General features: G+C 38.4%; 3 protein-coding genes across 7 annotated transcripts; 2 read left to right on the top strand and 1 right to left on the bottom strand.

Moving 5' to 3' along the window:
• The first annotated feature begins 2286 nt into the window (after nucleotides 1–2286).
• Nucleotides 2287–3840, top strand: si:ch211-212k18.15 (probable E3 ubiquitin-protein ligase ARI5). The gene is made up of 4 exons (XM_028563948.1): nucleotides 2287–2392; nucleotides 2584–2678; nucleotides 2947–3120; nucleotides 3312–3840. The coding sequence occupies exons 1-4, from the start codon at nucleotides 2311–2313 to the stop codon at nucleotides 3765–3767; spliced, it is 807 nt and encodes a 268-aa protein (XP_028419749.1). The 5' UTR covers nucleotides 2287–2310; the 3' UTR covers nucleotides 3768–3840.
• A 234-nt stretch (nucleotides 3841–4074) lies between these two features.
• LOC114545570 (ubiquitin carboxyl-terminal hydrolase 48-like) lies at nucleotides 4075–10433 on the bottom strand. Of its 4 annotated transcripts, none has more exons than XM_028563938.1 (11): nucleotides 9958–10433; nucleotides 9045–9175; nucleotides 8853–8972; nucleotides 8350–8465; nucleotides 8162–8232; nucleotides 7155–7280; nucleotides 6964–7059; nucleotides 6556–6684; nucleotides 6338–6466; nucleotides 6159–6234; nucleotides 4075–6015 (listed from the first exon to the last, which is right to left on the bottom strand). In XM_028563938.1, exons 3-11 carry the CDS (start codon nucleotides 8957–8959, stop codon nucleotides 5006–5008), a joined length of 1860 nt encoding a protein of 619 aa, XP_028419739.1. In that variant the 5' UTR covers nucleotides 8960–8972; nucleotides 9045–9175; nucleotides 9958–10433; the 3' UTR covers nucleotides 4075–5005. The 4 variants fall into 4 exon arrangements, with proteins under 4 accessions (XP_028419739.1, XP_028419737.1, XP_028419738.1 ...); XM_028563936.1 differs by having other exon boundaries at nucleotides 8853–8949; nucleotides 9958–10432; XM_028563937.1 differs by having other exon boundaries at nucleotides 4075–6006; nucleotides 8853–8949; nucleotides 9958–10432.
• Nucleotides 9875–13756, top strand: LOC114545572 (E3 ubiquitin-protein ligase RNF19B-like). Of its 2 annotated transcripts, none has more exons than XM_028563944.1 (4): nucleotides 9875–10229; nucleotides 12243–12450; nucleotides 12712–12882; nucleotides 13027–13756. In XM_028563944.1, exons 2-4 carry the CDS (start codon nucleotides 12277–12279, stop codon nucleotides 13480–13482), a joined length of 801 nt encoding a protein of 266 aa, XP_028419745.1. In that variant the 5' UTR covers nucleotides 9875–10229; nucleotides 12243–12276; the 3' UTR covers nucleotides 13483–13756. The 2 variants fall into 2 exon arrangements, with proteins under 2 accessions (XP_028419745.1, XP_028419744.1); XM_028563943.1 differs by lacking the exon at nucleotides 9875–10229 and adding an exon at nucleotides 11095–11260.
• Nucleotides 13757–13818: the final 62 nt, after the last annotated feature.

The following is a 13818-nucleotide window of genomic DNA, read 5'->3' as shown; positions in this document are numbered from 1 at the left end:
TTTCATATCCATAGCTTAAGAGCTATTTACATATTACTAAACCCCTATAAGAACACTACATCTAGGGTGTATTTTAATGTGTAATTAATTTATCCATAAGGAAAGATTTGGATTTGGAGCAGTGGCTAATGTTATATTATTCAACTTAAAGTGATTTAAAATTAAACTGATTAGACTGTTTAAAGAAATGATTTTACACTTTAAACTGTTTCTTATTTAGTTGTAGACTGATAGAGCCCTTACAGGGACCATGGTGGACCCTGTTCATCACATGAGGCTCTCTGTCTGTATTTGATGCCCTGATGGTGTGGCTTCAGTCCAGTGTAGGCTTTAATGTATAGGTAATATATTCACACTAAATAATGAAGCAAATACAAGGCATTAGGCAGAACTTTATTTGTACAACAGCAACAGCTTAAAACATGGGAATATCAAATGGGTATTGCATAAAACAGCATATACAGTAAAGCTTTAAAATGTGTAAACAGCAGCAGGAGGAGATGGTCGTCTCTGTCAAGCAGTCAACCCTCCAGGAACCTTCACCACCATCTGGATGACAGACATGTGCTGGATTCCAAAACCAGTCAGCAGCTCGGAGTTTCCATCCAGCATCTTGTCTGTGAAGATCAGCCGCAGAGCCTCCTCTCCTACACACACACACACACACACACACACACACACACACACACACAGACACACAGACACACACACACACACACACACACACACACACACACACACACACACAGAAATATTACATTAGGCCGACATAAAACATTTGAGATTCAAACTATGCTTGATCAATCAATTATGCAGCATCAGTAATGAATAATGATAAGTTTTACTTTTAATAGTCTACTTTAGACTACATTTTACCGTCAATCCTTATTTAATCTTTAATTTAGCCTAAGAAAATTGTTAAATTAAGGATATGTAATAGATCTGTTATTACCTTTCCAAACAATCTGGGACCTTCCCCCACTGCAAACTATCAAATCTCCTTTAAAGGATAAAGGTTGGCGTAAAAGGATAAGACGGGGACTATTCAGCTGACAAATACCAACCCGGTACACAACACGAAAACAAAAATCCAAAGGCTCTAATAGTCAGCTCCAATTGTCGGTTAAAAATAACGTGACTGGCTAGCTTTTAAGCATGTCAGGCAGCTGCAAGTTTAGTAATGGCTCTGTCTTACCTGCGCTCTCGGGGAGCCTCTCTGCTATCTTCTCCTTCAGCTGCAGCACGGTCATGCTCTTAAACTGCTCATCTGTGTTGCACAGGTCGATCATCATCTTCTCCCCCCTCAGTCCGAGGACCGACGACCTGGTAGATTTTCCCCATGTTTGTGCTGTTTGGGTGCGGGTTTCTACTGCTGCTGCTTTCGGCTGTGCCGCTGAGATGTTTGCCACTTCAGGGCGTTGTTTACTGCCAATTATCTGACGTAAGAGGGGGACTGAGGATACTTTCACTTTCGTCTTAAAGTTATTATTAAGTTAATGTTGTTATTATTATTATTATTATTATTATTTTATTATTTACTCTGTGCCAGGTGTGTTTTGGAACACACATGCAGGTGTGTTGGTAGGTTGTTTACATGCCTTTTCAACCCATCATTCCCTTTATAGCTGTATAGGTATTATAGTCCACAGCGCTGTGGAGATTAGGACCGCATCCATTCGAGACCATGAATTAAAAAACTCACCCCTTACACATTTTGGACACCAAAGCTGAAGCGATTGTTCACTAGTCTGCATCATAATGTATGTAGCATAGTAGCCTAGCCTAAAACAACAACCAAAGTGTGAATGGGCTGAAATGCTAGCTGGAATTCACCTGATATTCCAGCAGTGTTTGGCATCTGACCAAAAAGTAGGCCTACTGTTTAATTGTTTACCAGCTGTTCCACCTTATAGTTGTCTTAATGTAGCCTATAGCTGCTTGGACACAATTTGATGTCTAAACAATATCTATATTAACATAATCACATTATTAGTATTAATATAGAACTATCATTGCAAAATTGTTGGGGTTTTATATGCAACTTCAAAACAATGCAATAACAGAAATAAAGGTATATAGGCCTATTTCTCACAAATAAAGCCATACATTAAGGCTGTCTGCAGCATTACTGTGCTTAAAAGTAAAAGAAAATATATTAAACTAAAAATATAGACGGGGAACTTCTTGTTAGTGCTGGGGGAAACCGAAAGTTAAAATAAAAAAATATTGGTGGTGTCAGTAAAGGCGACACGGCAGTCAGTTCACTGCTCATCGTGCAGAGGGAGAATAGAGGAACTGATCTAAAACAAAATGACTACAGAGGAGAAAAGATACGACCCCAAAGACACGACTCTGAAGTTTGTCAACAGACCAGATGATCTGGATCCACTACGTAAGCACAAAATAATCATGTTTTTTTTTATAATTAGCGCACTGAGGTGCGTGCATTGGTTACCCTAATTAAGTCTATATTAAGGAATTGCATGCATTAAATTACACATTAACAGATGTCCATGTCGGATGTGCAGTGACTGATGCTGAGTTAAAAATGTCTGCTCTTGTTGTTGTGCACCTCAGCCCCAGAGGAGGGAGATAAGAATCTCCGAGCAGAGATGTCCTGCGGTCATGCTGTGACCCCAGAGTCTATCACTGGGTGGTGTCGCAGCCTGCTGGATCAGGTAGGACTAGGTTTCCACCGCCAATTAAAATATAGTCCATTTTGACAACTTATTCAACTACCATGTTTTATTTTGGACATATTTTACCTTCAAATTAGCAATGGCACACTGACCTTCTCCTGCCTACATCATTTTCATGTCAAAGCTTTTTTGTTTCATTCTTGCCAATTAAGAGATGGAGACAGTGTTATGTTCTTAGTGTGTAAGTGTTACTCTCAGGCTGTATCTTCAACTGGCAATATAACATAAGCTATCCTTATAATTTCAGGGCCAGCACAAATTTAAGTGCCCTGCTTTAAAGGACGGCACCCTGCACAAGTGTGATGCAGAGTGGTCCTACCAAGAGGTGCGCAGGCTGGCAGTGCTGACAGCTGAAGAGATGCAGTACTTTGAAGAGAACATCGCCCGCCTTGCTGCCACAAAATACTGTGACTTCAAAACAGTGAGAGTCCCTGTTATCTCCACCTTCCAGAAAGTACAGACAGAAAGTACAGATGAGTTCAGTACATTTTTTGAATGTAGGCCTACTACATCACAAGAATCATGTAGATAACATAACTTAAAGGACTAAAAGGAATAGTTTGTAACATTGTTGAACTATTTCATTTAATGTTTCTCATCCCTTTTCAACAGTGTCCTGGTTGCAAAACCTATGTGGAAAGAGAAGACCCGAGTAACCTCAGCGTGCAGTGCACAGTCTGCACGGCAGGCAAGGGGAAAGTCTACCAGTTCTGCTGGCAATGTTTCAAGGAGTGGAAAGGTGCAGCTCCACGCTCTGACCGCTGTGACAACGACGGCTGCATCAACCACGACCTCGAGCTCCTCAAGAACTGCAAGACCACCGCCCTCCCTCAGGTGGAGGGGGTCGACGCGTGTCCCTCCATCCGGGCCTGTCCTACATGTGGTCAGAGAGTGGAGCATGACAAAACGGGCTGTAAGAACATAATCTGTCCTCGCTGTCAGGTCGAGTTCTGCTTCGTGTGCCTGAAACTCACTCCTGAGTGCCTGAAGACGAGCTCTTACTTCATCGCCTGCAGTGATGGTGTGGCTCCCAGACAAACCTCCATACCTGTGTGGCACAGAAACTAAGAGTTTGCAAACATTCACTACTCTTGATGTAGCTTACTGCCTTCTTCTGTCACACTGTTCTGTTTCTTTTGGATTTTAAGATTGTCTTTGCAACTGAAGCCAAAAGTGTAGACTTATAGGCTTATTTGTTCATTCCATAGTGAGCATTAAAATATCTGCTGCATATTCTGATGTTGTATAATGCATTGCTTGTAATGTTGCCACTAAAAGTGTTGACTGTTCATAGTACATCATTAATAACTGCATCACTTAATAAAGTGTCTCTTTACATTAATGCAGAATGTCTATTTAATGTCTAACAAGCACATGTATGTAAATACATTTATTGTATGGACAGGGTTAAACAACAGCAAAATAGTAACATGTATGATTTACATGCAATATAATATTCAAAATATAAAATAAATATTTTACATATAGAAAAATATGTAGCGTAGCTGAAAATTCAGTTGATGTCCTAGGTTTAGAAGTTTGATACCTGTATGAGGATACCTGTATTGAACTAAAGACTTGAACTCCCCCCTTGGCCCGTGCACAAAGACCAAAAGTACTTTCACTTTCATCCTTTAAAAATTAAAGAAACATACACCAACCTTTCATTTGTCAACTTTTGCTCTAAAATGACTCTATTGAACTGTGACTTTACATCAAAGCATTGTGATGTATAGTATGCTGTTGTATAATTACGACATGTAATGTAACTCAGTAGCCAGTAATTTACTTGAAATGATAAATAATTAATTAAGTTTCCCTTTAAATAATGCAGGATGTATTAATAAACTTTACTTACTTACTTACATACTCACTTACTTACATACTCACTTACTATGTCTATTTGATGTCTAACATCTGCATGTGTATGAATATATTTACAGTATTTTGGAAAAACAGCTAAATATTAACATTTACCCACATGCAGAATAAAATTCCAAATATCAAATAGATATTTTACAAACTGTCATGTAGCATAGCTTAAAATTGGTCAGTCTTTGCCCATGTAGGTATAGAAAAGTGAAAATATGCACACCTCTCTGACCTTTCATGCAGAACATTTGCAGAGGCCCAGGAGGAGCTGTAGTGACTTCTATGAGTTCAGGTGGTCCCAAAATAACACTGAACAATTACACTGATGATGACATATTAATACTAGATAAGTGGTTTAATATCCAACTAAGTAACCTACATACATGATGACACATTTGTAACTTTTCTTTAGGTATTTCTGAGTGTGATATTCATTACTTCCATGGCTCTCTTTTTGTGTTGTCCCTACTCTTTACAGCCTTTTTTCTCTCTCTAGGACTTGGAGTTTGTCCTAACTTTTTCACAGTTAGTTTGGGCTCCGGTTTGCAGCTTCTGTCTGCAGTTACAGCATGGTGCATTCTCTCCTCGTCTCTCTTTGAACAATTGCATAGGTTTGGTAGATAGTTATACCCTGTTGGTTCTTTAATTTTAAACTGGCCTTGCAAGTGTCCTGTCAAGTATAATGGAACTAAAGAAGAAGAGTAGCCATTGGAGGAAACATGAAATGAATTCACATCAGAATCACACATTTTTTTGCACACACCAACGCCTCCTTTCTGTTTAGCACTTAATACTTCTAATTTTACCTCTGCCAGTGCCCTTTTGTTTTTTACAACTGTAGTTTCTGCAGATTTGATGCTATTTCTTGTACTATCAGTCATACTTGTTCCAGTTTCTGCAACAATATTGTTCTGTGTTTTCCTGGATGGTCTTTTATTTGGGGATGAATGCTTTTGCTCTAACATACGGCCTAACTGGTGTGTTGTGGGGGTCCCTCTGGTGTTCAGATTCCACATGTGCTCCTTTGAGTTTGTATCAAGCTGCTGTCTGATTGGCTCATGACTTTTTGGTCCTCCATCTTTTTTTAGCTTTGCAAAGTCTGACCTTTTTCTTTGCAGACTGTCTCCATCTGCTCCAGTGTCTGTATAAAGAAAACTCTCTTTATGTGTCCTCGCACATGTTGCTCTCTGGCTAGGCTGTTTTTCCAGTTCCCCAGAAAGGTTGGTAGGTTTCTTCCAAACCGTATCAGTGCAGTTCTTCAATATATTGTCATTTAAGTGCTTAATCTTTCCGCCTCCGTTGCAGCTTTCATCTTTCATTTGATGATGAGGAACGAGAGCATCTCCTCTCTCTGCCTCATCATGTCTTACTTCAGCCTCAACATCAGAATGTAGGCAGAGAGCCTCCTGGTTGCCTTCATCAGTTTTTTCAGGATCTTTGCTCACTTTGAAGAGGAAAAGGGAGGTTAACAATATTTAAAAAATTTAAGAAAAAAACAGAAATGTTGAGACTTACACGTTTCATCATCTTAGCCTTAAGACCAAAGCCAACAAATCGAGAATTGAATGCTGTATATTTTAAACTTACCCTTCCTGTACATGAGGAGGTAAGCTGTATAAGACCTTAAAGACTTGTCTCCAGCCCCAAACCGTGGTTGTTTGACCTGCAGAATAGAAAATAATATCACAGTGAATGTTAAACTTCATGTTGTTAAACTGCGTGAGGATTTGTGAAACTGGACTGCTTATAGAAATGTGCCTCTTTACCCTGTTAACAATGTCGTCATTGAAGTCATACCACACGTGAGTTTCAAAAGATTTGATATATGCAGTATAATGGCCTCCAGTTAAATTACCAAAGTGGTTAACTATAGCGTAGAGGTCGTATTTGCAATTCTGAAGAGAGGGAAATAAAACAAAGCCACCACATTTAAAAATGTTCAAACAATTTGGTGCAAAAATAAGTATATACTGTAGAAACACACCTTTGTGTGTAAAGTTTGGGGGACGTCCACGTTGCAGTGAAGCTTGACGTAACACCTGCGCTTGTAGTCAAAGTTAAATCTCTTCAGCAGGAGGGTCAGAATCTCTGGATGGTGTGTTATCTCACATCCCTAGAACACATCATGAAAACAACCGCATCGACTAAAGACAGTCGCAAAGTCACCCATCATACTTAAGACTAAATCAGGGTTAGCTGTAACACTGTTCATAGCTTTACATGTGCAGTCGAAATGAATGGAAAAGTATTTGACGTTACAGGGTTATATATTTATTGGGATTTAGATCATCTTTGTATATACATTGTCATCTACAGTAGACTTATGAGAAGCGATGTACAAGTTTTAATGCAAGGCTATAAAAAGGAAAACTTAATTTAAATCAACACTCACAAAGTCTGCATCTCGCTTTTTATTGCACTGGTTGCAGAACATCTTGTTGTCACTGCAGACTTTTTCTCCCTTGAAGAATGCTTTTAACCCTTCCTCCTGTAAACATAGTATATTTCGTCACCCTGCATGTATCTTTTATGTATTTTTGAAAAACACACAAATCTTATTCTTGTTAAAGGAAAGCATAGTACCACACTGTAGGTTTGACAGTGCAAATCTTCCACCACAAGTGGCAGAAACCAAAAAGAGCTCCTGGAATCGTTCCTCTCTTTGCACTTGAGGCATTCAGTCTTGTGATTCAGCTCTCCCTTGAATATCTAGACATAAAGATACATCAGAGGTTCCATATGTCTGTTCAGACTGATAGTTAGAGAGTCTGATAAAGGACTGTTTTTTTAATATCAAATACTCTCCTCAAACCACTCCTGTAGCATAATCCACATCTTTAATCTTTTGATCCTTATTAGAGGTGGAATGTAACTACATTTACTCCAGTACTGTACTTGTGTACAAATTATGTTTTATTTTATATTATAAGGTATCTGAACTCCGCAATTTTTCACTTTTTTCTTACAGTACAAACCAAACAATTAATTAGGGCTGCACGATATGAGGAAAATATGCAATAACGTTGTTGAATATCACAATATTATTTTCGATAAATAAACAGATATTAATAAAGTTTACTCAGTTCTGCTGCTTTTAGTATTCTGCTAAAATACAACAAATTGCTTGTTGAATTTAAAACAAATTAATGGAAATCATGTTCAACATTCTCTTATTGAAAATAAAACATTGAATTGAATATGAAAGTTACATTTTAAAGTGCAGTTATCTACTGATATTCTCTTTCAACTAACGCAAAAAATCTCTTGGTGTCTTTCGCGATATGTCGCAGTCTTTCGTGACGTGTTTATCGCACCAATTGATATCACGATGAAGATAAAAATACGATATATTGTGCAGCCCTACAATTAATGAATTGATCATTAAGATAACGAGCAGATTAATCCATAATGAAAATAATAATTAGTTGCAACCCTATATGAAATTGTTAAAAAAACAATTAGCTGCACTGAACAAACTAAAAGAGTAAAATGCTCCTATAACATTAATAGAAGAGTATTAATGTTCTAATGATACACTTTATATAGAATATATCATTAGATATACAAATCCCATGCTACACTATCCCTACCTTGGCTGCCTCCGGACTGGTCCGACAGAGGATCCTCTCAAAATACTCAGCAGCATCACGTTGCTCATATACTGAAAGAAGGAGTGAGGACAAACATGTCATTGTAACATATATTCAACCTCTCTGCAGGATATCAACACACAACCTACAACTACAGCAGCAGTGTGATGTCTCAAATCTAAACTTACCATTCATGATCCCCAGTTTGTTTATGACGTCACATGTTTTGGCCATACTTCTCTGCAGATCAGCAAAAAGTCTTCCCAGCTGTGGGTCAATGGTTGTTGAAGCTTTACTGCAGCATCTGTGGCACAGTGAGAAGAATATCTGACTTTACTAAACTTGGAACCAATAAAGCACATTTCTTATCCTATCTTAAGAGTTTTTTTTTTCAAATGAATCTGTCTTAAAGGAATAGCTTGACATGTGCTTGGGAAATATGCTACACTAAATTGTTTCCCTCTGCTTCCAGTCTTTATGCTAAGCTAAGAAGTTGCTGCCTTCATATTTACCGTACAAACATGAGAGTGATATCGATCTCTTCACGTAACTCAGCGAGAAAGCATTCCAAAATGTCAAACTATTCCTTTAATATACTGAAAAGCGCTTAAGAAACCATTTTGTCCGTTTTCATTTGAGCTGACCTGTCAAAAACAATAAAGACAACCATAATAAAGATGAAGTTAACAACCGTTTCACAGCCTCCCGGAAGTCCTCGGTCATGAAAAGCACCTGAAGCACGCTGTTCAAATAGCATGTCAGACCTGGACTGTTCAGACCATGGTAATCTAAAGACATAATGGACACGTAACTGCGACATTATCATAAAAGTCAGAAACATTTGAAGCAGCATTCTTCAGTAGTCTCATTTCATGTCACTCACCTGAGATAGTGAAGCTGTCTAGTTTCTCTCTGAACATTTCCACTAGGTCATGATTCATACTGATGTCTTTTCAATGAGAGTTTTGACATTTTTAGATGTCTGAAGGTTTTTTTCAGATGTATGGATTCAGCCTGTTGGAGCAGATAGATAGTGCAGCAGAAGTTAAGAGACAGCAAGCAGGGACAAACTTTAAAGCTGCAATTTGGTCAATTTGGTATTTTTATGTGAACACACACTGCTTATAAACTAGACAGGTAGAACATGCAATCATAAACAACAAAAGATGAACACTGAATGTTAAAAACAGCCAGAGGACAGGACTTACACTTACTTTGATACTGTTTTGTTAGCTAATGTAGCTAATAATGATGGTAGAGGGGTCATTTTATTTAATTAAACTCTATAGCACTTTGGATCATCTGTGTTTTGTGTAAAGTGTTGTATAACTATAGTTGAGTTGAGTTTTTACATCTACTTTAAATTAGAAATGCTTTTACTTGTCATGGAGTATTTTTAAACTGTGGCATTGCTACTTTCACTTCAGGTAAATATCTCAATACTTCTTTCACCACTGCTTAAAACTTAATAACTCTAATATATATTAGCACAACAAACACAAATCACAACATAACAGCAGGTCGAGCTCAGTTCATTAAACACAAGTAGCCAGTGAACGCAGCTGTTGTGTCTGGGTGTTATGGAAACCCATGCAGCCTCTCAATCCCCCATTACCCCGCGCCTCCAAAAGACATTTAAAAAATGATAAAAGTAAGCTACAATAAGATAAGTCAAAAATAAACTCACTATGAAGTTGTAGCCACACCTACACTCTAGCTAACTCATCAGGTCCAGTTACACACGGTGACTTTTTGTTTAGTATATGGGAGGGTAAAACACGAGAATAGCTACTCACCCTGCGGATTATCCGACACACTCCTGCAGTCTTCTTTCACTTTCGGTACCAGCGAGAGGTTGAAGGAGGAAGACAGAGAGAGGAAGACAGAGAGAGGAAAACATAAAGCCCGACACTCACAGCTGAATTATACATACAGACCCCGAGTGTTGAATTTGATCAAAAACATCATCCAGAGTTGCCTAATTTCAGCTGTGGTTGTTGTTTCCGGTTGGGCACAATAATAAAATTAAAGTCCTAAAGATTATCTAGAGACAAACTGTGACTCCAAGGTAAGACATAACTTCCTCCTATACATTTATAAATCTACGGTTAATATGAGCCAGTTTAATTGGTTTCTTCTCCTAAATCAAAATTAGATATTTGATTGTGTCTATTTGTCAAACTCTTCATTATTTCTTTAATAGGGTAGAAATAGAATCTAGGTGTGCAAAATAAACGTGTTTTGAGTAGCATTTACTTAGGTAAATAGAAGTAGCCTAAATTAAATTGTTAACTCGTTTAACGGGTGTTTTTAGAACCGTGTTTTTTTCTGCAAGCCTAGTAACCATTAATAAGCTGCTGGAAATTCCCTGAGTGCCCGCTCAGTGACTCAGATTTGTGTCTTTATATCAGCTCAGTCACGCTGATGAATTATGTTCTACCGAAATGTTTGTCTTGTCAACAGTAGGATAGTTCTCGGAACCTACCTTTAGTTTAAAGGTTTTCAACCTATTAATAACAGGCTATACTCAGTCAAATCTGAACATACAGTCATGCACATAGCCTATAGGCTATTACACATAAATTACACTTCTTGTGCATGTCTATATCTTAGATGTATATCGCCAATAAATGAATAAAATCTGTTAAGAAATCCTAACCTAATGCTCCGTAAATCCGTCAGTGTTGGGAGTAACGCGTTACAAAAGTAACGCTATTATAGTAAATATATTCCGTTTTGTTGTAACGCAGTAATATAACACATTACTAATTACATTTCTGTAATATTATAGGCCTACCCGTTACAACCTCAGTAACGCGAGTTAAAACGCATTTTAACACAACATAGTGGTGTTTTATTTTATTCTTTTAAGAATTCACCAACACCGCAACACATTTCTTCACAGAAAAAAAAGCCGTAAGTATTATTTCCTGTTGCTGTATTCGATGGTTGAGACTGCAGAGACAGATACATTTGCGAGATGGACATTATATTTTCAGGAGTTATAGGCCTACGCTGCGTTGAAGCGAGCTGTCCCGTCACTGTTCCCGTGGTCAGAGCCAGAACCAGAGACAGTACGGACAACATGTGTCCCAACAGGTGACAGTAGCCTATGTGTGTCCGAGCTGCTGACAGATAGAAACTTTTTTATCAGCCGTGGAAAGTACCGTACTTCAATACAACTAATGTAGGCCTACCTACTTTTAATTGAGTAGCCTAGGATATTTTAATTTTCTCCTACTGGCATATTGTACGTTTTACTTCTCTATGTTTATAACTTTAGTTAGTCTACTTTGCATATTCATATTAATTTTGCTACAAACTATTACGAATAATCTATGATGTATGGATAAAGAGGAGACTATTGATCCGGTGGTGAAATTCACAAGCTACCTGCCAAGACAAACTTCCGGTGTTATTTTGGTGAAAGTAACTCAAAAAATCAAAAGTGGTGGAAAGCATTACAATTCAGAGACAGTAATATTGTAATATAACTAATTACGCTCAAATGACAGTAACTAGTAATCTATAACACTGAAATCCGTATATACCTCCAGAACTATTTTATTTTATTTTCGATTTTAAAATATTCCAATGATGGCTGTCACTCACGAGTAGACTACATTACAAACAGGAACTGCTAATAGCTAATTCGGCATACTTTAAATGTCGCCAATTTTCCTAAATGTAAGCAAATATAAGCTTAAAAAAGGGATAAGGTTGTAGCCCATGTGCAGCTACTGACTAAATGGCACCTTCATACATGTTTACATCTGTCAAAGTTCCCAAATTATGGAAACTTTTGTTCCAAAATGATTATGCCTCAAATTGAATACAAAGAAAAATATTATTACAAAATCCATTAATATAAACATTACATGTTACACTATATTTTTGTCAATGTTAAGGTTCAGAATGTCCCATCTAAATTATAATTATGGTCCCATTGACCTGGTTCTTATATGAAAACCCATGTCTCGGATAAAAGCTCAATGATAGTCATGATATTACGTCTGTGGATACAGTGTAAATTTATCACATTTGTCTGAAATCATAGTGCCAAACTTTTTTCTACCTATAGGATAATCAAAATTAGCATTCTGGGACAGGAACAAATGGAGAAGAAGTACAACCCTCTAGATAGTACCCTGAAGATTGTCAAGAGGAAGGACGACTTGGATCCCATGTGTGATGATGATGATGAAGACTGTCTCAGAGCAGAGATGTCCTGCGGCCACGCTGTCACTCCGGACTCTCTCACACAATGGTGTCGCAGCCAGCTGGAGGAGGTATCTCATGACATTTAAACACAATTTCTTTGTAGGCCTATATATATAATGCAATATACAGTATATAAAACCCAAAGCAAACCAGTATTGGAGCCCTACGGTGTTGCTCATAATGCTTCATTTTTTTATTGTTGGTATTCCTGTCCTCCCTTATTTTTTTCTCTCTCTCCACAGAACTGAGAAAAAGGTTTTGCAGAAACCCAGCAGTGAATCTCTCTGTTTTCTGTAACCTAAACTGCCTCTCCTCTTTGTTGCTTTAAGGGTAATTACAAATTCAGATGCCCTGCAGTGGTGGAGGGGACCACACAGTGTAATAAACTGTGGTCGTACCAAGAGGTGCGCAGACTTGCAGACTTGTCTGTAGAGGAAATGGAGCATTTTGAAGAGACCATGGCTCGCCTTGCTGCTGCACAATACTGTGAAATTCAGCCAGTAAGTGGTCCACTGATTTTTTTAGTCGTTTTGAATGCTGAATATTTTTTATTCTGATATTTCAAACTACATCAAGTGCACTGATTTTCAAATATTGTGTGTACTTTTCTGTCCAATATTTCCCTGTGCTGTTTTCCACATAAGTGCCCAAAGTGCAAAACGAGTGTGGAGAGGAAGGATCTGTCCAACCTGTGTGCGCGGTGCCCCATATGCACAGCTGATCAGAAGACGACCTACCAGTTCTGCTGGCAGTGTCAGAGGCAGTGGAAAGGTCCAGGCCCCCGGTCTGACCGCTGTGACAACGACGGCTGCATCAACCACGACCTCGAGCTTCTCAAGAACTGCAAGACCACCGCCCTCCCTCAGGTGAGGGGTGTCGACTCATGTCCCTCCATCCGGGCCTGTCCTACATGTGGTCAGAGAGCGGAGCATGACAAAACGGGCTGTAAGAACATAATCTGTCCTCGCTGTCAGGTCGAGTTCTGCTTCGTGTGCCTGAAACTCACTCCTGAGTGCCTGAAGACGAGCTCGTACTTCATCGCCTGCAGTGATGGTGTGGCTCCCAGACAAACCTCCATACCTGTGTGGCGCAGAAACTAAGAGTTTGCACACATTCACTACTCATGATGTAGCTTACTGCCTTCTTCTGTCACACTGTTCTGTTTCTGTTGGATTTTAATGTTCTATTTTAAGATTTTCTTGAAGCCAAAAGTGTAGACTTATTTGTTCATTCCATAGTGAGCATTAAAATATCTGCTGCATATTCTCATAATGTTGTAGAATGCATTGCTTGTAATGTTGTCACTGAAGGTGTTGACTGTTCATAGTACATCATAATAACTTCATCACTTAATAAAGTGTCTCTTTACATTAATGCAGAATGTCTATTTAATGTCTAACAAGTGCATGTATGTGAATACTATTATTGTATGGACA

The sequence above is a fragment of the Perca flavescens genome, chromosome 19 (assembly GCF_004354835.1).
Source record: "Perca flavescens isolate YP-PL-M2 chromosome 19, PFLA_1.0, whole genome shotgun sequence".
Lineage (NCBI taxonomy): Eukaryota > Metazoa > Chordata > Actinopteri > Perciformes > Percidae > Perca > Perca flavescens.
Note: the sequence above shows the minus strand (reverse complement) of the source record. Positions and strands in the feature narration are given on the sequence as shown.

Bases quoted from the DNA above. Each gene is read 5' to 3' on its own strand.
- si:ch211-212k18.15 (XM_028563948.1), top strand. From the start codon at position 2,311: ATGACTACAGAGGAGAAAAGATACGACCCCAAAGACACGACTCTGAAG. The intron at 2,393-2,583 runs GTAAGCACAAAA...CCTCAGCCCCAG, and splicing joins AGATGATCTGGATCCACTAC to AGGAGGGAGATAAGAATCTC. The intron at 3,121-3,311 runs GTGAGAGTCCCT...CCTTTTCAACAG, and splicing joins AATACTGTGACTTCAAAACA to TGTCCTGGTTGCAAAACCTA.
- LOC114545570 (XM_028563936.1), bottom strand. From the start codon at position 9,102: ATGAATCATGACCTAGTGGAAATGTTCAGAGAGAAACTAGACAGCTTC. The intron at 7,281-8,161 runs GTAGGGATAGTG...CTTTATGTCTAG, and splicing joins CCAGTCCGGAGGCAGCCAAG to ATATTCAAGGGAGAGCTGAA. The intron at 6,467-6,555 runs GTGTGTTTCTAC...CCCTCTCTTCAG, and splicing joins CCCAAACTTTACACACAAAG to AATTGCAAATACGACCTCTA.
- LOC114545572 (XM_028563943.1), top strand. From the start codon at position 11,142: ATGGACATTATATTTTCAGGAGTTATAGGCCTACGCTGCGTTGAAGCG. The intron at 11,261-12,242 runs GTGACAGTAGCC...TTCTACCTATAG, and splicing joins GACAACATGTGTCCCAACAG to GATAATCAAAATTAGCATTC. The intron at 12,883-13,026 runs GTAAGTGGTCCA...TTTCCACATAAG, and splicing joins AATACTGTGAAATTCAGCCA to TGCCCAAAGTGCAAAACGAG.